Source organism: Hipposideros armiger, unplaced genomic scaffold (assembly GCF_001890085.2).
Source record: "Hipposideros armiger isolate ML-2016 unplaced genomic scaffold, ASM189008v1 scaffold_499, whole genome shotgun sequence".
NCBI classification, from domain to species: domain Eukaryota; kingdom Metazoa; phylum Chordata; class Mammalia; order Chiroptera; family Hipposideridae; genus Hipposideros; species Hipposideros armiger.
In genome coordinates this window covers 20,226-44,868 of record NW_017731849.1, presented here as the reverse complement: position 1 = coordinate 44,868, position 24,643 = coordinate 20,226, and the positions used below count along the sequence as shown (strand labels likewise).

At 39.7% G+C, this 24,643-nt stretch overlaps 1 protein-coding gene across 2 annotated transcripts in view; it reads left to right on the top strand.

Moving 5' to 3' along the window:
• Positions 1 to 21,401, top strand: part of CYP39A1 (cytochrome P450 family 39 subfamily A member 1) — an 80,329-nt gene extending 58,928 nt beyond the window's left edge. For both annotated transcript variants that reach the window (XM_019667517.1, XM_019667518.1), the window contains 2 exons: positions 17,054 to 17,141; positions 20,367 to 21,401. In XM_019667517.1, the coding sequence (XP_019523062.1) occupies positions 17,054 to 17,141; positions 20,367 to 20,435 (157 nt within the window). In that variant the 3' untranslated portion in view covers positions 20,436 to 21,401. The remainder of the gene's footprint in view (positions 1 to 17,053; positions 17,142 to 20,366) is intronic.
• Positions 21,402 to 24,643: the final 3,242 nt, after the last annotated feature.

Sequence of the window (24,643 nt, the reverse complement as noted above, 5' to 3'; positions counted from 1 at the left end):
AGAATACTGGTAGTGGCAGGAAGAAAGAATGAAAAGGCACATTGGCCCAAAAGGGAAGGCCCCTTAATACCTGGTTTAGGAGCTATCACACCAGGTAATGAAGTTCACAGGTAAGGAAGCATTAAAAGGGTTTGGGTAGAATGGACTATGGTGGGACAAGACATAGATGTATGGTTATGTTAAAATTCCATGTGAAAGGCAGGGGGTAGTAAAATCTACCAGATTTGGAAAATGATTGGAAATGGGGATTCATTGAGAGAACAGGTTTGAGGAATCTAAGTGGCTGGAAGAGATGGTATTAATAGAGAAATAAGGAACAGGAACAAATTTGGGGACAAGATGGGAAGTTTTCCTTTGAAAACTTTTGAGTCTGAGGTATGGCAAAAAATATATATTATATAGCCACAATCTATAGGTTAAATATGAATGTTGAATTATAATATAACTTAATTTAAAAAAAACTTCTTTAGTGTAGTTTTTTATTAAGTTTCTGTTTTTAAAAGTCTTTAATTTTTCTGTTACTTATTTTAAACAGCCAACCTGCAATGTCTTTTCTAAAGACAAACAAAACGGAAAATTGTTCAAGAAAATGAACGACTTCAGTTGGATCATGTATATCAAGATAGATCTTTGCACTAGAAATTTAATACCACAAACTCTTAGCATAATCTCCAGAAAACTGCACTCATTCTTAGTTTGTATGCCAGGAGCCAATTAATTTTTTCAAGTACCAAATACTCAGTGAGTCAGAGAAAGTTGCCTGCAAAGTAGCTGACAATCAAGTTTGTCATGAACACAGTCTTGTGGCCTCATAATTGTCATTCTTTGGAGTCCAGGCCACTGAGGCAGCATGAGAGCCATACTCACAGTGAACACAGAAGATTTTGCTGAATATACTAAATAAATACTCACTGCTGCCATCAGCTGCTAACTAAATATCAGAATGGAAGAACTGTAGTTCCTCCTCAGAATAGTGGGAGTTCTGAAAATACATTTGGAGGAAGAACCCCTTGCTAGGCACTTCCCTGGAGCTGGGAGTCTCCTAGGTACACACCGCAAAGGAACCCATCCCCGTAATTCTATTGCTGGAGAAGAATGGTGGTTTTGCCGAAGAACAAACAGGAGAAAGCAGTGTGCACTCCCAGACTTACTCAGCAGTGGTAGCCTACAAAATGAAGAGTCCTACTATGGGGACATTCTTTTCTTAAGCTATAAATTTAAATGAAGGAATAGCACAGGATTTCTAACCTTGTGCAGGTATCTCTGAGAGTTGATGATCTTAGCAGAAAGGGATATGCTTGCTAGAACCACCCTCTGGAATGTATACCAAAGCCAACAGCTTTGATTTTCTTTGGTTCCCATCTATGCAATAGAGTGCCTGGTTGGCTTTATCATTGTGCTAATTGATAGGGATTAAATTCCAGTGTGAAACAATCACCTGGATTGTTGGCAAGACTAACCCACTTACAAAAGCACTCTTGGATAAGAAGAAGGTCTATAAAAGTAAGGCTGCAGTACTGGAGATGGAAATGAAGTGTGGATTCCTGGGGAACAGAAATTGTAATTTCCACCTTTTTTGTGTGTGTTTGGGTCCCACATGTATCCTAGAGCAGTACTAGGCCACAAAGTCATGGACTTTTCTTGAATTACTAATGAAAATCACACAGGTATTGGAAAAATAATTCCAACATAGGTCCAGCTAATAGTAGATCAGCAGTCATATGGTTCAACCTAACAAATACTTCTTGAGCATCTAGCATTAATATGACTATTATTTCATTCAATAAATATTTATTGAGGTATGCTATATGTTAGGGTAGGGCACTCCAAGTTACCTTGCAAAACAAAATAAGGGATGACCGTCCCTTCCCTCAGTGAGGTATAGCCTAACTCAAGTCACTTTATTGAACACCGAAGAGATTCAAAGACACATAACATTCCTGAATTGCTTATAATGTAGTTGGAGGAGATAAGACATAGCAACGAGAAAAACAAGCCCCACTTAACAGCATAAGAGAGCATGTGAGAAATGCCAGATGAGCCATGTGCGTTATAACTGCCATAGGAGCTCAGGGAAAGGGGCATTAGAAGGGCCTTTATGGCCTAGATGGGAATAATCAATAAACAGCATAGAAGAAAGCACACCTTCCCAATGGGAAGTGCTATCAAACTTTGAGGGAAGACAAAAAATGAAGCCCTCATAGGAATGTAATGGACCTGTACATTAATGGCAGCAAGGCAACTATTAATATATATTGGGCTTTGTGAGGCTCTGAGCACAGTCATGTCTCTATGTTTATTTTCAAGAGAATGTAATTCTAATAATTGTGCCTTATTCAATAAACTGTCTTTGCACATTCTTGTCGTTGAGAAGCACTGTCAGCAGTTCTTCTCCCTTTTATACTTAGAAATAGCTGACCACTTTTGAGGAGTGAGCCACCTCAGATCCCTGTGGATTTCATGAGAAGTTGCATATTTCAGTTTATTCTGAGGAATTTGTTACATAAACATATGCAGCCCCTCCACTCCAGTTGGTAAACCGAATTGCACAAATTGTATTTGCTGATATAATCATCTCCTAGTGTTTTCCCCATGGTGTGTGCATGTCCTGGAGGGCATATAAAAGAGTTAGAATGAGGATAGGAAGGGTGGATGTGGTTCGTTCTAAGACTGGGCCAGACTGTTCGTTCTTGACTAATTTTTAGCCATGCCTCTCTCTTCTTTCTGCTTTACTAAGGAGCAGTGGCTCATGCAAAGGAGCACAGAAACCACTGGCAAAGTGGCCGTCATTACTTTCTCAGCCATCTTATTCTGATACTTCATAATGAGGCTAAGGTATAAGTCTTTCAAGAATAGAAGAAGCAATTCAAAAGTGATTTTTGATAGTTTGATCGGCCAAAGTGCTTCATTTTTTTTAAATTGGGGAATTGGGGGATGGGAATAGCGCTGGGGAATTGGGGAAAGGGGAACAGACAAGTTGCTGTTGTTTTGTTCTTCAGTCTAGTTGTGGAGGATGTTGCTTCACTGGCCCAAGTTGGCACCATCATTGCGCTCTTCTCTGGCGAGGCAGATCAGTCGCCGGCTTCTGGACGGCCGCTCACTGTGGCTGCTGGCCGCTCACGCTGGCTGCTGGCTACACACGGTAGCCCATGGCAACCCACTGCCACAGGGGCTGCAGCCTACGCCGTCGCTGGCGACTCACGGCAGCCCAGCTCCAGGTTGAGCTGTTGTTCAGCATCTTAGCTGTAGAGGGCAGTGTCACTGGCCCTCATATGTGGGATCTGAACCGGGGCCCTCTGGCGTCCCAAGCCAACTCTTAACCAATGCGCCACTCGGCCAGCCCCCAAAGTGCTTCTAACATAAACATGTTCATTCCTGAGCAAAATTTCAGAAAGGACCCCCTTTCTCCTTTATTTACAAAATAAGTGTCCAGCCCGTCCATTGTGCATACAATTTCTGAGCATGATTTCTCTGTGGAGAGAAAGAAAAGCGGTGTTGGACTGGGTATCCCCTCCCACCCCTGCCGTTTTTTATGATGGGGATTCCTCCCCTCATCAAAATCAGTGACTGCTCTTGAATGAGTTAAGTGTCTGCTGTTCAGAAAGAGGGCTTAGTTCCTGGGTAGAGGAATGGAATTAAAATGGTACCGTATCACAGGATTGCCCATGACTGCTGAGTCCGCTCTAGCTCTGTGGCAGTGGAGCCCTGTCCTCTAAGCCACTCCTCACATCCCACCCCTGGCCCCTTCGTCCCTTTCCATAGTGACCGGTTTAGCTGTTGGCATATGTTTGAAGCAGTACAATTAACTACCAAGTTTTCCATTGAGACTTCTGGGTCAAAAATAACCATCCCTGCAGGATGTGAATAAGGATCTGGTCCTAGAAACTGTTGGCAGCTATTTTGAGATGACAAAAGCAGACAGCGTTAGGATGAAGCTGGGACCACAGAGCAGAGCTGTAGAGGCAGACTGGCTTGCTGGTAACAACCCCCAGCTGCTAGAGTGATCTCTGCCTGGGCCCAGCACCAGCTCTAGGTTTTTCAGATCCATAAAGCAGTACATTCCCTTCAATATAGAAACCCGCCTGATGTGGGTTCTCTGTCACTTGCAACCAAAAGCATCCTATGTAACATAATTTCCTTGAAAGCAAAAGTTTTCTCTCAAGATGTATTGAATTCCATGAAACACTGTATTAACATATACTAACCCCATCAGATAATAGCTTTTTAATACCTTGTGCTTTGTAAAGGGGGTTGCGTTTCATTTACTGTGGGTATATCACAAAACAAAACAAAAATAAATGTCACATCTTAAACTTTTCCTGAGAGATCTGGAATTTAAAGTATACCAGGAGATCATTTCTCTTCGGTGAGTACCGGATCTTGTCAGTACTATTCCTGTGCCCTTTTCTTAAATAAGAAGGTTTAAAAAGAGGAATCTACATTTCTAGCTCATAGCTCATACACAGAGGAGCTTCACTTCTGGGAGTAGCTGTAGCATCACCATTGGAACAATCCTGGCTGCAACTCTGAAAAAGTGACCCCAGAGAGTCAGTTCTTCCCAATGAAACAATCAGATCAAGAAGGGCTAAGGTTCTCCAGTCCTCTCCTATTGCTTTCTCAACTAAATTTTTTTTCCCCTTTTCTAAATATTCCTCTCCTCTCCTCTCCTGTCCTCTCCCTCCTCCTCCCTTCCCTTCCCTTCCCTTCCCCATGTATCCTTTTCTTTCTATTCCAACTTGCCCTTATCCCATTCTTCTCTTCCCATGTTATTATGGTTCCCCCCCCCTTTATTTAATATCAGCATCTACCTGTTCATGCTACCTGATTATCGTTCCCAATCAAAAGATTGGTGCCCTAGCCATAGCGTTTCAGGTATAGCTGAGGATTCTTTGTCATTTTAATTTTGTGTGCTAAAATTAAAAATTCTCATAAACTTTTATAACATTTTTTCACCTTTTTCCATGTCAAGGTCCTCTAGGCCAGTGATTCTTAAAACTTTACCCCAGATCACCAGTAATAACATTGCCTGGAAACGTGTAAAAAATGGAAATTCTTGGGTCCCTCCCCAGACCTACAGAATCCAAAACTTTGGCAGTGGGGCCCAGCGATCTGTGTCTTAACAGGTCCTCCATGTGATTCTGATGCATGGTAAAGTTTTAGAACCATTGGCCTAAATTATTGTGCCTCCTGCCACAAAATTGATGATATTTTCCTAAAAGATTTCATAGGGGGTTGAGGGTGTGGGAAAAGTAATTCTCCTTTAACTTGAATAGCCATGCTTCCGTGAAGCACGCCTGTGAAAGTATGTCTGTATGCTGCCTTCTCTGAATTCCAGGGTGAGATTGTTCTATTTTCATAAGCTGCAGCTGGTAGCAACTAGGAATATACTTCAGCGCCCCTGTTCCTGGCAACAGTGGCAGTTTTCCAGCCCAAGCTGGCATTGCCCTCAATGACTTCAAGAGAGGGATTCAGTCTCCAAATCAAGGCATCTAAAACTAAAATCATTACTGTCCCCAAATCCTATCATTCCTTTAGTACTCCCTGTTTCCTTTAAATGCATCACTGTTCTCCTAGACACCTAGGCGTTTAATGTCACCCATTACGCCTCCCTCCCTTTGGCTTTCCATGTGCATTCCTACCTCCTGAACCAGGTCTTTGTGCCTGAGCATCAGGTGATGTCATAGTTTCCCAACCCTTCTCTCTGGCTCTGTTACAATCTCTTTTTTCAATCCATTTACTCACTGCATACAGATTACTTTTCCTTAAATAATCATCTCTGAGTGTCATTCTCTTGTTAAGACGGGCACCACTTCCTGCAGGCCAAACTCATTAGCCTAGAACTCCAGGTGCTCCCCAATCCTATGCCACATGTACCTTTCCAAACCTCTGGGAACGCCCTCCCCAGAGGCATTCTCTGTCTCCCCTGTCTCTTAACTACAGGGCCCATTTCTCCCCTTGCTCCTGCTATCTGCTGAGTCAGGAATAGCTTCACTCAACATGTCTGCTTATTTAAAGCCTGTTCATCCATCAAGGTCTAGCTCAAGTTTCACCTCCACACAAAGTCAATATTGATTACTCCAAGTCTGAATGTCCTTTTCAGACTCCGAATTTCCATCAGCCTTTTGTTTCCACCTTTATCTCTGTCTCTCTCTCTCTCTTTTTAATATATGTATATATATTTACAAGTATTTATTTTGGAAGTATTGCTTCACTAAATCAGTAACCATTTTAGTTTCTTTCTCTTGGTGACATAGAAGCTCCTTTTTTTTTATTGTTAGTTTCAGGTGTACAGAACAATGCAATAGTTATCCTTTTCACCCTTCAACCCCCCTCTCCCATTCACTGCCCTCCCACCCCCAATATCATATTTATCTATTACAATTCCATTGAGTCCATTCCCACTCTCTACTCCATGTCCCGTGACTATATGTATATATAATTATAGTTGACATACAATGTTATTCAACATCAGCTTCAGATATACAGTGCGGTGGTCAGGCCTCTACACCGACTATGAAGTGGTCTCCCTAACAAGACATGAGTCCATCTGGCCCCCTAAAAAATATTTACAACATTATTGATTATATTTCCCAGACTGTCTTTTCTATCCCTGAGGCCATATTGTAGTTACCAATTTGTATTGTCTTGTCCCTTCCCCTTCTCCTCATCCCCACCCCCTCCCAACTAGCAACCCTCAGTTTTTCCTCTGTGTCTCTGAGACTATTTCTGTTTACATTTCTCATTTATTCAGTTTTTTAGACTCCACATATAAGTGAGATCATATGGTATTTGTCTTCCTCCGTCTGACTTATTTCACTCAGCATAATGTTCTCTAGTTCCATCCATATTGTTGCAAATGATACTATTTCCTTCTTCTTTATAGCTGAGTAATACTCCATTGTGTAAATGTACCATAGTTTCTTTTTTTGTGTTTTTGTTTGTTTGTTTGTTTTTGTATATCTATGTGTCTTATATCATTTGTCATTGCAAAGAAATACCACAGGGACAGGAAGCCTTTGGCTTCCTTGATTAAGCTGTAAAAGGGCCTTTTGGTTTGAGTAGCTATTAAAATCCCACTATCAGTGGCCAGATTATGGATCCTTGGAAAGGGAAAAACTTCTAAAGTGGAAAATTTAGAATCTCATGACAAATAGCCTTTTCATTGGTTCCTAGAGAAAGACCACATTTTAATACAGATGGATACAAGGAAATTTAACTATTCTTAAGCTTTTGAATTAGTTATTCAGCTTCTTGGGTTTTAAAAATGCTAATATCAACATTAGGTTTAAAAATGTCAGAAGGGAAAATCAAGAGACGTGGAAATTTTAAAAATCTTTTTGGAGATATAAGATTTTGACAACTGATATTGTAGAAACAGGTTTTAAAGGATTTAATAACCAATCAGAAACCTGACAAAAATGGAAGCTGATGTTTTTTTTCTGACTGGAACTACAAAGGATGTGTCGGTGTCTGCCCCAGGCCCGCTGAGCTACACAGAGGAAAAAAGATTGCAAAAGGGGCGCTTTTAAAAACACAGGCCTCCCTTGTCTAGCCTGGCTCTCCATTTCCCTGCCTCCTTAAAGATAGTGAAGGACAAATAAAAACTTGAGCATAATCACCTTAGCAGTGGAGACGAAAACTCCAAGCAGGAGCCTAACAAAACTGTACCTGCCACGTGTGTTCAGCTTTCCCTGAATTACCTGTAAATCTCTCATTTTTACATCTGAAATCTAAGATCCCACTCCCACCATTGTCTAAACTGTCATCTTTACCTGATTTTTGCTCACTGTCTTTGGAAATTTCATGCTTATGTGAATTCTAGGTGCGCATTACGATTCCTGGTCTCTGCGGGGTTGGGTAGAAGTTAGAAATGGTTCGAGTCCTTTTTCTCTTCAATGAATTTACATTGACAGAAAACAATATTTCTGAAGCAAACTTCTTGCACCTAGAGACTAGGATTTCCTTTATTCTTTCCTCCCAGAGATGTTCGTCTCTTCCTGTGTCTGTGTCTCACGTGTCGTTGTCCTAACAAGGAACTACCACGGGGACAGAACACAGGCACAGGCTCCCGTAAGCCTGTCATTGGAGCCGGCCCCACAGGTGGGAAGTTACCGGTAAGCGGCTCTCTCCAGACCAGCGTCTGCAGAGACAAACTTTGCTCTGGGCCCCCGTCTGAAAACTGCATGAGGCTTTTCTTTCCATCTTGTCCTGTGTCCTGAAAGCTTGGCTTTGTGACCATATCCTCTCTGGTCCCTGCCGTCGGCCAGGTGCACTTTCTGCGGTGCACCTGGTGGCCAGTGGGATAAGCCGGGGTTCCCAGTGCGCCTCTGCCTGGTCGTGCCACCTCCCGGGGGAGTGTGTCCTGAGGGGCCTCTGCCCATGAGAGGCATTTGTCCTTTCACCTTCCTTGCCCGTTAGTGCCGGACACATCCCGGTCCAGTAGCACCTGCCTGGGTCACGAATCAGTGGGCTTGGGGCTGGAAGTGCCTCATGTTTTGTGGGAGACCTGACACCCTCTCCACTCCACCGTCCTGACCGCCTGGGTGACAAAGGTCTGTGCTGTCTCTGACTATCTCTGTGACGCTTTGGCCTGTACCATAGTTTCTTAATCCAGTCGTCTACCGATGGGCATTTCGGTTGTTTCCAAGTCTTAGCTGTTGTGAATAGCGCCACAATGAACATAGGGGTGCGTATATTTTTTCGAATTAATGTCTTGGGTTTTTCTGGATAAATACCTAGGAGTGGAATTGCTGGGTGATAAGGTAATTTCCACCTTTATCTTATATTGTTACCTTTTCCATTTCTCCATGCGCATTACTAGCAGTGAGGCTAGCGTCTGTGTTTTGTCAGACTTTGTCATCTCAGTGCCTGCATACGCTCCTTAAACATTTATCTACAAATGAGGAAAATACGCAAGTACTAAGTATTTAAGGAATTTTCCACATGTTTATATTTTAATGAGCTTTATTTGTAGATGGGTAATGTTCTTGTAAGTGTAAAAGAAAATAAATCTGTTATGAATAATAAGTCTCATTATTTTCACTGTTTTGACATGAGAAGTAGCATTAAGAAAACATTCCTAACATGAACATAGCTCAGCTTGCTTCTGTGAAAATACAGATTCATGAAGCCCATTTTCTTTGGCATAAAAAATTTTTAATGTCACAGGTATGTATACATTAGCCTACTATTGTATATTGAACATTTTAGATATTGAACAATTTTAGATATTGAACAAAATTCAATAACATGGTAATTGCTTGAAAACACAATTTGTTTTTTGCTGTTGCAAAACAATTAACTTTATTTGGTAGATAATTGAGGTAATTCTGCTAGAATATCCAAATATTTGGATTTAAAGAAAATAAAAATTTTAGCACGTATTATTTAATTATCATATTATTCATCTTACTTTTCCTTTTACTAGGATAGCAAAATATTTAGAATGTGATATCAATATTAATACTTTTCATAGATAGTACTAGTTTAATAACTAACTTAACAGTAAAAAAATAAAAAAAGAAAAACATCAAAGCCTCGCTAATACACAATATGAATTCGTCAAAAGCCTGAATTATAGTTTTACCTTAAGGGGAATGCAATTTTATGATTTTTAAGAACACCACAGGACCTAAAGTTAGTTAAGGAAATGCTTTCTTACAGAGTCTAGTGGAAAACTATTTTAATGAGTTGATAAACCTTATTTCTAATTATTCCTAATCAAACTATGCATAGTATTTCTAAAATGTTTACATTTGTACTGGTAAATAACTTGTGAGCATCGGTCTTGTTTACATCACTCATTTGTGTGATCCGGTACTTATTAGAGGGCCTCCTATGTGTAGTAATGCTTAAAGAAACTTTGTTTTCACACATCGCTATAATTTTTCAATATATACAGTTTACTCGCTAGGTCTGTAAGTACTTTCGGGATCAAAGTCCCAACACTGTGGCATGGCACGTTCAGACCCCTCCGTGGGCCCGCTCCTCCTGCTCTGTCCAGCTCTACCCCATCACTTCCCCTTCTGCAAGGAGTAGACAGCTGGCAGACCCCTAGTTGTTCCAGGGTCCCTTCTAAGTCTGTGCCTTGGAACAGGTTATCCCTCTACCTAGGTGTCTTCTTCACTGGAACAGCCCCCACCCTGCCCCACCAAACTGCTCGTTGTCCGTATGCTTTGGGCTCGGCCTCTGCCCTACGGACTTGAGAAAAGGCCAAAGGGCCTTGACTCCAGCGGCTGAGCTCAGTGGAGTGCCTGGTCCGTAGCAAGCTAATGTTAGTGAAGGGCTAAAAACAGACTTCTCAGAAAACAGGATTTGTTTGAATAAAGTGGAACCTATAAAACTTTTATAATTCACACATGTAAATGTAGCCAGTGTTTTCCTAGTGCTGCCAGGTAAATATTGAATACTGGGGAGTGACTGCTTAGCTGCTGAACACGGAATGTCAGCTTAATTATCTGAATGAGTGATCTCATCTAATTTATTTCTGGGAAGGGAGCTAAGCACTGACAATTGGTCAGTTTATGTAAGTGGGAACTTTGATGTCTGCTCTCAACATATTGGTCCTCCTAGCCCCTTCCATTTAATAGGGGGCTCATGCCCTCCATGGAACACATTTCACAGAGCCTTGGAGACATCACTTTCTGTTTGTTATTCTATCCCTCTGGCTATTTCTGCTCAGTCTCCTTCGCTCATCTTCCTGACCTCCAAATTTAGGAATATCCCAGGGCCTTCTCCCCAGATTTCTTATGTTTTGTATTCAACTCACTCTCTACATGATATCACCCTGTCCCATGGCTTTAAATAATTTTCTAAAAAATGATGACTCTGTATTTGTAGCTCTTGCATCTCCAGCCCTGACTGAATCCCTCCTAGACACCAGGCTCATTGACCCGGCTTCCACTCCTCTGCACTGATGTCTCCAAGGCACTGATCTGTACAGCAAGCTATACTTAACAAGTCCAAAACTGAGCTCCGCGTGACAACTCCTCCACCTGCTCTTCCTTCAACCTTCCCCGTTGCTGAGGTAAATGGCAGCTGTGTTCTTGCATTTCCTCAGGTCAAAAACTTGGAGTCATCCTTGATTCTCTGTCTTTCACATCTAGAATGCAAACCATCAGCCCATTCTAAGAAGGGCATCCAGACTGACCATGGCCCCCAACTGTTTCTGCCATCCTCGACCAAGTCACCACTTTCTCTGGAAAATCATAATGGCTTTCTAAGAGGTCTTCTAGCTTCCATCCACATCACTTTATATTTTATTCAGTGTAGCAGCCAGAACGCTCCTTTTAAAACATAAGTCAAGGGCCAGCCGAGTGGCGCATTGGTTAAGAGCGGGCTTGGGACACCAGCTCTGAGCATCAGGACCCCAGTTTGGATCCCACATGAGGGCCAGTGACACTGCCCTCTACAGCTAAGATGGTGAACAACAGCTCGACCTGGAGCTGGGCTGCCATGAGTCACCGGCGATGTTCCCCTCCCTTAATTCCCCAATAAAATCTCTAAAAAAAAAAAAAAAAAGTCAAATTTGCTCACAACTGTCCAATGGCTTCTCATCTCGCAGAGTAAAATGGAATCTTGGACATGTCCCATGAGGCCCTCTGCATGCTTGGGATGTTTCTCTGACATTCCCCCATGCTTGCTCATCCCTAACAACCTTAGCCTCCTCGTTGTTCCTCATTCTCCTTCCTTGGGATTTTGCTCCTTTTAACTCCTCTGCATAGAATACTGTACCCAGATACTCATATGGCACACTCTCTCTTTATTCCAGTGTCTGCTAAAATGTGACCTCATCAGAGAGACCTTCCTTGTCTAAAATAGTTTAGCCCACACCATGCCTTATGTTGTCTTATTTACAATATTTTAGTACTTATTCTCTTTCTTGATATATGCATTACTTATCTACTGCTTGCTAATTGAAGCTTCTTGAGAACATGAATGTTGTTTCCATTTACTGCTATACCTTCAGCACTTGGAAGAGTATACAGCACATAAAGACATTCAGTAAACATTGAATGAATAAATGAATGCATATCTTATTATGTTTACTTAATAATGAATGAATGAATGAATGAAAATCTTTTTTAATAAAAGTTTATTGGGGTGACAATGATTAGTAAAGTTACATATGTTTCAGGTGTACAATTCTGTAATAGATCATCTATATATCACATTGTATGTTCACCACCCAGAGTCAGTTCTCCTTCCATCACCATATATTTGATCCCTTTTACCCTTATCTACCGCGATCTTATTAGTATGTAACCTAAGCATCAGTTCACTGTTCCCATAAATGTCACTCTCTTCCAGGGAGAGTAGAGAAGAAAGGCAGGTGTCTTACCTCCACAGTCTAGCTGTCCACTCTGGATTTCACCCTGGTGTTCTACAGTCTTTGCTGCACTCCCTGCTCCTTGCTGAAGATGAAATGCTGTTTCTTCCACACTCTCCACCAGAGGGGTGAAAATGAGGCTCACCATTCTTCCTGTCCGTTTCTCATCTCTTTATTCTTTACTGAATTAGCAAACAGAACAGTGTAAGTGCATAAGATTTGACTAAAAGTTTAAGGTAACAAAAATTACAGTGTGGCAGGGCAATATTAAAAATTTACATAAAATAGTTCTTTTTCCATAGTCTAGGACAAAAGGTTTGAAGTTGAGAACTGCACAGAAAGTCTCCTATTCCTAAACATTTACTCCTATATGTGGGGATGTGCTTTTCTCTTTTGCAAACTAGCCCCAGAGCAGACACCCTCATTTTAGTCTCACCCTTCCCTGAGGAGTTAATTTCACTCCAGGATGCATCTCCCTTCCTCCATTAGTATGTTTCTCAAAGTCTGAGGACTTTCAGCCGTGCTGTCCATGGCTGTCCTTGGGACTTGAGCTTTTCAAAACAGCCCATGATGCCACACCATGTCCAGTTCCCTTAAGATATGTCCAAATGTTTTTTCTTCATATTCTCTACTGAATGGTTGACTTCTCATTTCAAGATCTCTCCCTCTTTCTCTCTTTCACATTATCTCTCCCAAACAATTATCTTTCGAGATGATATCTAAATCCATAAAAAGGAAATTAAATATTTACCCCCAAATTTTCCAGGCCAGCATCTCTCATAGTAGTTAGTGCATTATTATAAAGAGTAATATTAGTACTTTTTTTTAATACCTTGACAGGTTATTTTTTCTTTCAATAATTTAAAGGTGTTGGTCCATTGTCTTCCGGCCCTAGTGGTTTCTGAGGAGAAGTCTATCATCATTTTTAATTTTCTTTTGCTTTATTTATTGTGTCTTTTTTCTCAGGCTGCTTTTAAGATTTTTTATCACTTTTTTTTTTTTTAGCAGTTTGATTGTGATTTGCTGTGGCGTGATTTTCTTTATGTTTATTCTGCTTGGGGTTCATGGAGTATCTTGGATCTGTAAATTATAGTTTTCACAAATTTGAAATGTCTCAGCTATTATTTCTTCTGATATTTTTTTCTGCCCGCCTATGTGCATATCCAAATTATATATATATTAGGTTGCTTATTATTATTTTATAGGTCATTGATACTCTGTTATTTTTTTTTTCAGTCATTAATCTATGTACTTCATTTTGGATATTTTCCATTGTTATGTTAAGTTCATCTTTTCTTTTGCAAAGTCTTAGCTTCTTCTAATCCCATCCAGTATCTTTTCATTGAAGATACTGTATTGTTTCATTGCTAGAAGTTTGATCTGGATATTTTTTATATCTTGCATTTCTCTCTTCAGCCTACTTCTACATTTTTGAACATGTGGAGTATATTTAATTGATGTTTCCAACATCTGTCATTTCTGGGTCTGTTTCTGTTGAATGAGTTTTCCTTGCTTATGTGTCATATTTTCCTCTTTCTTCTTGACCTGGTCATTTTGAATAGATGCAAGACATTAAGCATCATGGATACTAGATTGTATTATATTCCTTTAGTTTTTGACTTTCTTGTTCTTAGCCTTTGTTTAGGTAAATCCAGGGTGGTGTTTAATTTAAGATAATATAATATAATTCCACTACTAAGGCAGTGCCTTTTTAAAAACATTTTTTTTTTTTGGGGAAACAGCCATGGTAATTGGTTACACATTGCTTTCATATTACAATGGCACAGTTGACTCTTTTAAGGGGGGTGCAGCTCACAGTGGCCCATGCGAGGATCGAAACCGGCAACCTTGGTGTTATCAGCACCACGCTCTAACCAACTGAGCTAACCAGTCACCCCTGAGGCAATGCCTTTTTAAAGACTCTACCCAATGGTCCATGTGTTGTAAGATCTTTCCACTCTAGCTTGTGGAAATGGAGACTTTTATGTCCTGTGTGACTTTTGGGCATTATCCAGCAGCTTCCTGCTCTTTAGCTTTCTTTTGCATCTTCTCCAATCCTCAACAGTTTCTTCTCACACGAGCAGAGACCAGTACTCAGCCAAATACTCAAGGAGCCCCCTGTGTAGCTCTCTGGAGCACTTTTGCTCTCCCTGTGAAACTCACTTCTCTCTGATATTCATTCCTGAAAATTCGAGTCTCTTTACCTTGCCTGAACTTTGTTTGATCTCTGTCTACCTCATTTTAGTGAGACTATCAGGCCTGTGTGGGCTCTCTCCTCCTTTCACTGTTGCCTGGAAACCACCATCGGCAGTAAACTGGGGCAGTCATAGAGCTCACCTTATTTCTTTCCTTGCTTTTAGGGATTTTCACCCCACACTGTGAAACTTGTCCAGTTTTTGAGTTGTTTAAGGCAAGACGATAACACTGACTTTTGTTATTCCTTCATGGCTTGATGCAGAAGTAGTTCTAATTTGTAAAAGGTTGACAAAAATTTAGTTGTGAGAAATTCTGAACCTGTACACAAATTAGCAAAATTGCTTTTTCTTCGAATCGCTGCTTAATTTGATCTGAATCAGTAAAAAGTGGGTGTGTTCTGTTTCATAGACATTGATACTCTGTTGGAATAAATTATCTTTAGCATTTACAAGTATGTGGGGTTGAATTTGCATCATAAATATTCATGAAGAATTGATGTGGTATCCAAGTGGGTTATAATCACACCCAGAGTGCTCCAGATTTCATTTGAAATAAAATATAGCCAAGATGCTTCAAGCATGCCAGAGGGAAACAAATCTAATTATCTGATATGAATATTAGATCATTCATATTCATTCATTCAAACATTGAGGATTCAAAGATAAATAAGACATAACTCCTGCTTTTTGTGAAGATTGTAGTCTGTAAGGGGAGATAGACATGCAAACGATTAACTATTATAGTAGGATATATAGTAGGATTATGGAATAAGGATGTTAGTTGAGGGATGTGTAAAGTGCCACAGAAACACAGAGAAGGTTGAAAAGGGCAGGAAATCGAACCTGCTTTGTAAAAGCATCACCTTCCATCTATTCATTCAGTTAACTTTATTAGGCACCAGTGGTAGTGTGCTATGCACCGTGCTAAGACCCAACAATACAATCCCTCCTCTAGGAGAGAAATAGCTAATATGCAATTGTAATTCAGTGTAATAGAGGCCATGGCTGAGATATGCACAGGGAGCCATGGAGGTGGAGAGAAGGGTACCTCAGCTCAGAAGTAAGTGATCAGGAATGCCTCCAGTGGAAACTGAGCCTCTCAGAAAGGGCTTGCAATAGAGAGCATCACCATTTAGGGAACATCGACAAGAGCATGTGTGGCAAGAGCATGAGTTTCAAAGAGGAGCTATTGGGGAAATAGCTAGAGAATAGATCTTAAAGGATTGGCTGTGCACTCCTGTGGCATTTGGAGGAAGTGGGAAGCACCGACGTGTGTGTGTGTGTGTGTGTGTGTGTGTGTGTGTGCGCGTGCGCGCGCGCGTTAAGGAGACAGTGATAGATTTATGTTTTAGGAAGTCCACTCCAGTGGTAGAGTGAAGAAGGATGGAGTGGAGAGAAGTGAAACTGGAAGCAGAAAGACCAATCTGGAAGCTAAACTGATTCAATAATCCAGGAATAAATGACGAAGTTCTATACTGAGGGCGTAGTGGGAGGACTGAAGATAAAGGAATAAGGAAAGGGATTGGGGAAGTATTTAGAAGATACAACCAAAGGCCTCAGTGCCTGATTGGATATGGAGGTGATGGAGAGGATTGAGTCTATGATGACTTCCAGTTTTCTGACCTCTTGGACTAATTGTATTCATTAAGGGCTAGATTCTCTAAAAGGGTTTGCATACTCTGACGAGAGTTCAAAATATGAAAGAGAAAATAGCATAATTCTATTGACATTTTTCTCAGTTTTTTAGTTTCTATTTGTGTCTTACAAAGTAGATAGTAAACTAAAAAGTAGTGTGTGTACATAATTTATGGGAAATTTGAGGTGCCTATAAAACATGTAGGCAATAATTTCCCGTGGGCAGTAAGGGGCTGTATCAGACAAAGCTGTCCAAAAGGATTTTCTGTGATCACAGAAATGTTCTAAATATGTACTGTCAATATGTATCCAGTAGCCACATATGTGTATGGCTACTGAGCACTTGAAATATGGCTAGCTCAACTGAGGAACTGGAATTTTTTATTTTGTTTAATTTTAATTTATTTAAATTTAAACAGCCACATGTAGCTAATGCTTACCATATTGAAAAGCACAGATCTAAATTTAGGAGAGAGACCCGGGCTTTCATTTATTAAATGCTTGTACTGGCTAAGCAAGTTACATACATGTTTAAGCAATGTAATCATTCAACTACACTATCAGGTAGACAGATTTATACAAGCATATCTCAGAGATATTTCCAGACCACCTCAATAAAGTGAGTCGTAATCTTTATGGTGGTGGAGGGTCTTGCCTTTGATTTGTAAAAAAATGCAATATCTGTGAAGCACAATACAGTGAAGCACAATAAAATGAGGTATGTCTGTAAAGAAAAAAGTAAGTTCTTCATTACTCTATCCTTTTAATAGTATAAGTTTATATTGCCAAGAAGAATAAATTTGCTCTGAAATATGTGTACTTTCTAGATATTCTCTACTGGTAGATATTCATGCATCTTTCACAACCAAGTAACAATTTTATATTTTTCTTTCAGGTGGCTTGCTCTGTTAGAGATTGAGACATGTATTATTTTATTGCTTTATTATTATGACTGTAGTCTTCTAGATCCATTGCCAAAACAGGTAAGTGGTTTCAGAGTTTTGAATAACATGACTTTCAAATTTGATATAAACTCTAACTCCTTAGTTTTAATTACTAGGGATGAGTCTCTGATTTCCTCACTTAGGCCTGATCTTAACAGATGCCTTACATTGAACCAGACTGAGAAGGTATTCCCTTACTTCTGGATCTCATGAATGTGCCCCATTTTCACAGACCAGGACCTAATAGCAGTGTTTCCACCACTTAGTGTTAGGAACTCTTCAGTTGAGTCACCAATTTTAATCCCTTTTTTCCTGGGTTAAGTAAACATAGCTTTGATGTTGGGCTTGTTTCCCTAGAAAGGTATGTCTGTGGGTCCAAATTGAACAATCAGTTTTGGAGGCCAGTAATAGCTCTTAGTACATTTGGAAAGAAATAGCATGTAAGAAAGGAAACCCAACAGTAAAAACAGTGAACAAAAATGAAAAGCCATGAACTTTTTTGACATCTGACCATTGAATATTCCAATCATTTAGGTCTTCTGTATTTCTGTAGTTTTGTTCTATTAGAATAATGGTTCTCAAACTGATGCAAGCATTAGAACCACCAGTGGGCCTTGGCAGACCACAGAATACTGGGCTCCACCCCTAGATTTCCTGATCTGGTAGGCCTGGGGAGAGGCTCAAGAATTCACATTTCTAACAAGTTCCGGTGTTGCTTGCTGATGCTGCTAGTCTGGATACCACTGTCCTAGGAAATAAGGGGAAATTCAATTTAATTCCAAATGTTTGGAAGTCATTTTGAAAACTCTGGATAAAAGGTGCAATTTGGTTTTCTTATTTTTTAAATTTTTTTAGCTGAGCCATTCTGCCACCTGTTGGCAGCTCAGCTCAGGCCGGGAATCGAACCAGCAACCCTGTTGCTCAGAGCTCACACTCTTGAGCAAGCTCTTAACCAACTGAGCCACTCGGCTGGCCCTAAAAGGTGCAACTTAAACTGAGAGCGAAGCACAAAATGTAGCATTGCTATCTCAGAGCTACTCACATAGAATTTTGGGCTTTGATTTATGCTTGATATAATAAGGCTCTTATATGGAGGGATAAACAAAACTCTTGGGTGACATTTCAATAGAAATTATGTAAGCACATGAATGACACAGACAATATTGTATTACTCACAAATATGCATATTGCAGCACTTTCCATTTATTTCTTTTGCACTTCTATTTTGAGTACAAGTAACTATCAATCATAAAGAGCTCTCAAAATCCTACAATAAAAGGGAAATCAAAACACCCTTCGAAAGGTTCTCAGCCAAGTACAGTTTTGTTGGCCAAATGATCAGAACCAGGCTTTACAGACACCAAATACTAGTTCTTGGTCCCTAGAGTTAGATGTCACAATTTTGCCTGGGACTGACTCAGCATTCAACTATTTTCCCACTAGCAAGAGGATACAGAAATGCCTTTTCAGATCACAAAGATGACATTTGTCACAACCATGTGACACCTAACCCTGGAGATCAGAAATTTTGACCAGATCCTTAGGCAGGATTTTTCCCAGTACTTTCTCCCTAGCTAGCAATTCTATTAGTTGTACACATCCTATTTCTGTTTTGATAGTACTAAGAACATTTTTTAAAGAAATGCTTTCTCAGTTTGTCAAAACTATAGGTCTAAATAAATTCTCATGATCTCAAAGGGCATTTTATTTCAGAATTTTTATTCTAGAAAGAGAAAGATCAATTGAAATTATTTAATTATTGGATTGTTTTACTAAGTTGTAAAATGAAGTGATCGAAAACTGCAGGAAATGACCTTTAAGCTACCAAACTCTTGAAGGATGTGGGAGGAGATGGGTTGCCAGGGCATGTTCTGAACATCAGACTTGGAAATGAGCTCCCAAAAGGAATATACTTGTCATTGTAGCAAAAATCAAATGCTAGAATCCCCAATTTAATTTTGCAACAGCCCAGTGTTTTATTTTACCTCAGAGGATATTAACAAATTCGTTGAACTTCAGTTCTTCCCATTAAGAACCAAACAATAAGAAAACACTACAAAGCTATCCTGGATCCATGACTGGGCAGCAGAGTCCAGATGCTGGCAGTGGGAGCTATTTTATTTTGAGTGTTCATAAGAAGACCAACTTCAATTCTCTTGCAAAAGCAAACACATGTTTGAGAACACAGTGGGGTTTTGCTTGGTTGGTTGATTTTTTTTCTGTTTTACTTTGGGTGGGGGCTATGGATCTTTACAAAAACCTCACAAAACCTATGGATTTCCCTTCTAGAAAAATACACACCTCTTTGTAAATGCAAAATTGTGGCTGCAATTTCAAGGAGTCTGTGGAAACCCTGCACTCACTCCATCAACACTCCAAGATGCTCCTTGCTAAAGACCCCATTCTGTGCCTTGTTGCATTCAAACTTGACAGTAGACTGGTGACCTAAATTGGATCAACCTCCTTCCTCACTTCTCATCTTTCCCTCGACCCTCAAGCTTCACATAACAGGTTGCTTTTTTTTGTCAAGCTCCTAAGTCTCAACAATCTCTTTGTCTTATTTGCAATAAAAAGACCTCTCCTTACTCCTCCACACATTCATTCCTTGTCCATAGCTAGGGAGAAAGAAATCAGACATCTGGAACCCACAAAGTATCCTTTTGGAAAATTATGATCTTAGGTGCACGGAAATAGTGGTTCATACCACCAACATCACGGTGCTTCTTTTTTTTTTTTTTTAAGCTGAGCCATCCTGCCACCTGTTGGCAGCTCAGTGGCAGCTCAGCTCATGCCGGGCATCGAACCGCTGTTGCTCAGAGCTCGCACTCTTGAGCGAGCTCTTAACCGAGCCACTTGGCCAGCCCTACACGGTGCTTTTTAAACATGTATGACTTGTGGCTTAGAGGTCTCACCCAGAAATTGTAAATAACTGTGTTACAGTTTGGGGCCAGAAATGTCAAAAGAGCCTTATTTGTGGTATCCTCTTTGGCCAAAGTGAAGGTTAAGTGGCAGGCACATAACATTGGGGTGTGTGAAACTGAAGGGATTTGCTATCAGAATAAGGGATTGCCTTCTTTTCTGTTCCTTGAATGGAAGGCTCAAGTTGATGTTCACCATTATGAAACTCATCAAGCAAACACTTCAAATCTTCCAAATACAAACTCTGTGCCTTTTAGGGATGATTATAATGGAATAAACCTTAGGTCTAAAACTGTTGGCTTTTATCTCTTAATTTCTGTATTTCTTCTGCATTTCTGCTTTTAGAGTTCTCTCCATTTGCTGGGTGTCCAGCAGCCAGAAGGACAATGCCGAATTGAATATAAACGAAGATAATGACGTCTTATGGGGCTAAGGAGGGCGGGCCTTCTGGAGGGACTGCCCCTCATCCACTGGCCCGGCAGCACCCAGACCTGAGCTCCACAAAAACATGCTGCTGACCCTCATTTTAGTATTTAGTTCAAGAGAATGTCCAAATGGTACTTATGCATGAGATCTCAAGAGTAGACCAAGAATCTGACATCCCTCTCATTGATACAGAGACCTGAATAATGGTTTATAGAAAATGTTTAAATGATCAAGAAGAAGAGGCATTTCTAAAGAAGCTGAAATTTGGTTCATGCAAAACTGTATTAAAACTTTAAACAGAAATAATGTCATTTGAATGAAAATTTTAGTACGTTAATTCACTGTGAAGGCAACTGTTTTGAAAAGGGCTAGACTAAAAAAATATTAAATAATGATTTCTGAAAAGTCTATTTTTCTTAATATTTACTAGCAATTGGAATTCTTAAACTCTATCAATATATTTCTTTACTGTAAATGACTATAAATATAATTCTTTACTGTAAACATGTCTAATGTTAAAAGTATGAGTAAAATGTTAGCTTTCTAAGACCTATGAAGACAGGGATCATGTCTTACCCTCATTTCTGCACTCAGCCACATCTAGGACAGCACCTTCTCTATAAAGCATATGCAACAAATGTATATTGATTGATGTATTCATTTGTATTTTCATTAAGGTGAAAGCACTGTTTTGACTCAAGGTGTTTGTAACTACTTTAAGAGATAATATTTTTGCTAATGTATGGAAACACAAATATAATGATGTGCCAGGGCAAGTAATTTTGACTCTATTACTTAAGACTTATGCCTGACATATTTACTATGAAATCCAGAAAAGAAATTCTATCATGTTCAGGAGAAATATATGACAATAATAAGAGAATGATCAGTGATGTCATGATGTGTCCTCTAATATTCAATAAAATGCTGCTTGCCTCATTTATTTCACAATAAGTAAGCTTCATAGTGCATGTTGTCCTCTGGATTATTTGCTCCTCTGTGCTAAAATTACTCATGGAGCTGATAATGATTGCTTAGTCATCTATTTCCTATCAATGAGCAGATGACTCTGTAGGAGATAATTAATTATTTTGGAATGCATTAACTCTTCTAATACAGTGATTTCCCCCCCACACACAGGACTATTTTTTATTTTTTTAAACATTTTTATTAAAAATATACTTACCATACAATATTATATTTGTTTCAGGTGTACATAATAGTTATTCAACATTTATATACCTAAAGAAGTGATCACCATGATAAGTGCAGCAACCATCTGACACCGTACCACGCTGTCACAATATTATTGACTATATTCCCCATGTGGTACATTACACCCCCATGACTTATTTGTTTTATACCTGGAAATTTAGACATCTTATCGCCCATCACCTTTTTCTCTCTTTTTAATTTTTCAATTACAGTTGACATTCAATATTTTATATTAATTTCAGGTGTACAGCATATGGTTAGACATTTGTATAATTTAAGAAGTGATCTCCCTGACTAGAACCCACCTGGCACTATACATAGTGATTACCATATTATTGACTATAATCCTTATGCTATACCCTACATCCCCATGACTACTTTGTAACAACCAATTTATATTTCTTAACCCTGTCCCTTTTTTCACCCACCACCCCCAACCCACCTCCCATCTGGCAACCATCAAAATGTTCTCTGTATCTATGAGTCAGTCTGTTTCTGTTTTGTTTGTTTATTTTGTTCATTAGATTCCACATATAACTGAAATCACATTGCTTCTCTCTTTCTCTGCCTGACATACTCCACTCAGCACAATACCCTCCAGGTCCATCCATGCCACAGCAGATGGCAAGAACCCATTCCGTTTCATGGCCCAGCAATATTCCATTGTACCAGGGATACCAAAAAAAAATGTATACAAGTGGACAGTTTGGTTGACGTTGCTCAAGCAGTAGTTTGCCATAATCAGAAGTGTCTGGATGCTGATGATAACCACTTTGAGCACCTCTTGTAATTGCAGAAGTCACATGTGACTTGTATTCATCTTTTATTTCAGAATATATGGAGTATTACAATTTTAATTCTTTTCCTTTCTTAAAATGTGTATCCATTCTTCTGGCACCCTTTGCATATATGGACCACCTCCTCTTTATTCTATCGATGAAGACCCGGACTGCCTCCACATCTTGGCCATTGTAAACAATGCTGCACTGAACATATGGATACATATGTCCCTTGAAGTAGCATTTTGGGGTTTTTTTTGGTTTTTTTTTTTTGGATAAACACCCAGAAGTGGGATTACTGGGTTCTTCTTTGTCTTTTGTTATAGCCTTTGTTTTAAAGTCTATTTTGCCTGGTGTAAGAATTGCTACCCTAGGCTTTTTTTTTTTTTGCTTTTTTTTTCATTTTCATTTCCATGAAATAACCTTTTCCATCCCTTTACTTTCTATGTGTGTCTTTCGATCAGAAGTGGGTCTCATGTAAGCAGCATATGTGTTTTGTTTTCTTATCCATTCAGCCCTCCTATGTCTTTTCATTGGAATATTTAATCCATTTACATTGAAAGTAATTGTTGATACATATGTAGCTATTTTCATTTTATTCAAAATTTTGCTTTTTTTTCATCTAAAGGAAGTCCCTCTAACATTTCTTATAATATTGATTTGGTGGTGATGAACTCCTTTAGCTTTTTCTTGTCTGGGAAGCTCTTTATCTGTTCTTTGGTTCTAAATGATAGCTTTGCTGGATAGAGTAATCTTGATTGTAGGTCCTTGCTTTTTATCATGTTGAATAGTTTGTGCCAATCCTCTCTGGCCTGCAGTTTCTGTTAAGGAATCAACTGACAATTTTACAGGAGCTTCCTTATAGGTAACTAACTGCTTTTCTCTTGCTGCTTTTAGGATTCTCTCTTTGTCTTTAACCTTTGCCATTCTAATTATAATGTGTCTTGGTGTGGGCCTGTTTGGGTTCTTTTGGGGATTGGGGGGGGGGACATTCAGTGCTTCCTGGGTTTGTATGTTTACTTCCTTCACCAGGTTAAGAAAGTTTTCAGTCATTATTTCATTATTTCTTCAAATAGATTCTCAATCCCTTGCTTTCTCTCTTCTCCTTCTGGTACCCTGATGATGAGAATGTTGTTGTCTTGGAAGAAGGAAAAGGAGAGCTGATTTTATGATGAGAATGTTGTTGTCTTGGAAGAAGGAAAAGGAGAGCTGATTTTTGTTACCACAGGTGGCAAAATAGCTACCTCCACATGGATGTTCTGCATGTAGGTGATCTCACATTTGTATTAAAATATGATCCAAACTACATTCAGAATTCTATTCTCTTTACCTAACCAGCACTTTGTGATCCCTCCTATGGCAACACTTGAACATTGTCACTATACCCTTACCTGTTTTACCTCTGAAATTATAAATCCAGCAGTCTGTCTTCTGGCCACAGCCTTCTACCCTCCCAGCTCTCTCACTCATTTATTCCCACTACACTTGATGTTGTCCCAGAGGTCTCTTAAACTATCCTCATTTTTTTGGATTCTTTTTTTCTTTTTGCTGTTCTGATTGGATGTTTTCTGCTACCTTATCTTCCAAATCATTGATTCATTTCTCTGCTTCATCTAGTCTGCTGGTGATTTCTTGTAGTGCATTCTTCATTTCAGTTTTCATATTCTTCACTTCTGACTTGTTCTTTTTTTATGGTTTCTATGTCTGTTTTTATGCTTGCTATCTCTCTGTTGAAATTCTCACCAAGTTCCTTAAGCATCCTTATAACCATTCTTTTGAACTCTGTCTCTAGTAGGTTGCTTGCCTCCATTTTGTGTTGTCCTTTTTCTGAAGTTTTCTCCTGTTCTTTCATTTGGGCTGTATTTTTTTTGTTTCCTCCTTTTGGCTGTCTCTCTGTGTTTTTTCTATGTATTAGGTAGGGCTGCTGTGTCTCCCAATCTTGCTGGGTGGCCTTATGTAGTAGGTGCCCCATGGGACCGTGGCACAGTCTCCTTGTTCACTTGCTCCAGGGGCTCCAGGAGTGTCCCTTGTATGAGTTGTGTGTGCCCTTCCATTATAGTTGAGCCTTGATTGCTATGGCACATTATGGGTCATATTGACCCTCAGGCTGACTATCTGTGGGGTCTGGCTACATCCACAGCTTATGGGCTACTGTGCAGGGGACTGACCCCTCAGAACGGGATTTGCCCCAGTGGGCTCTGG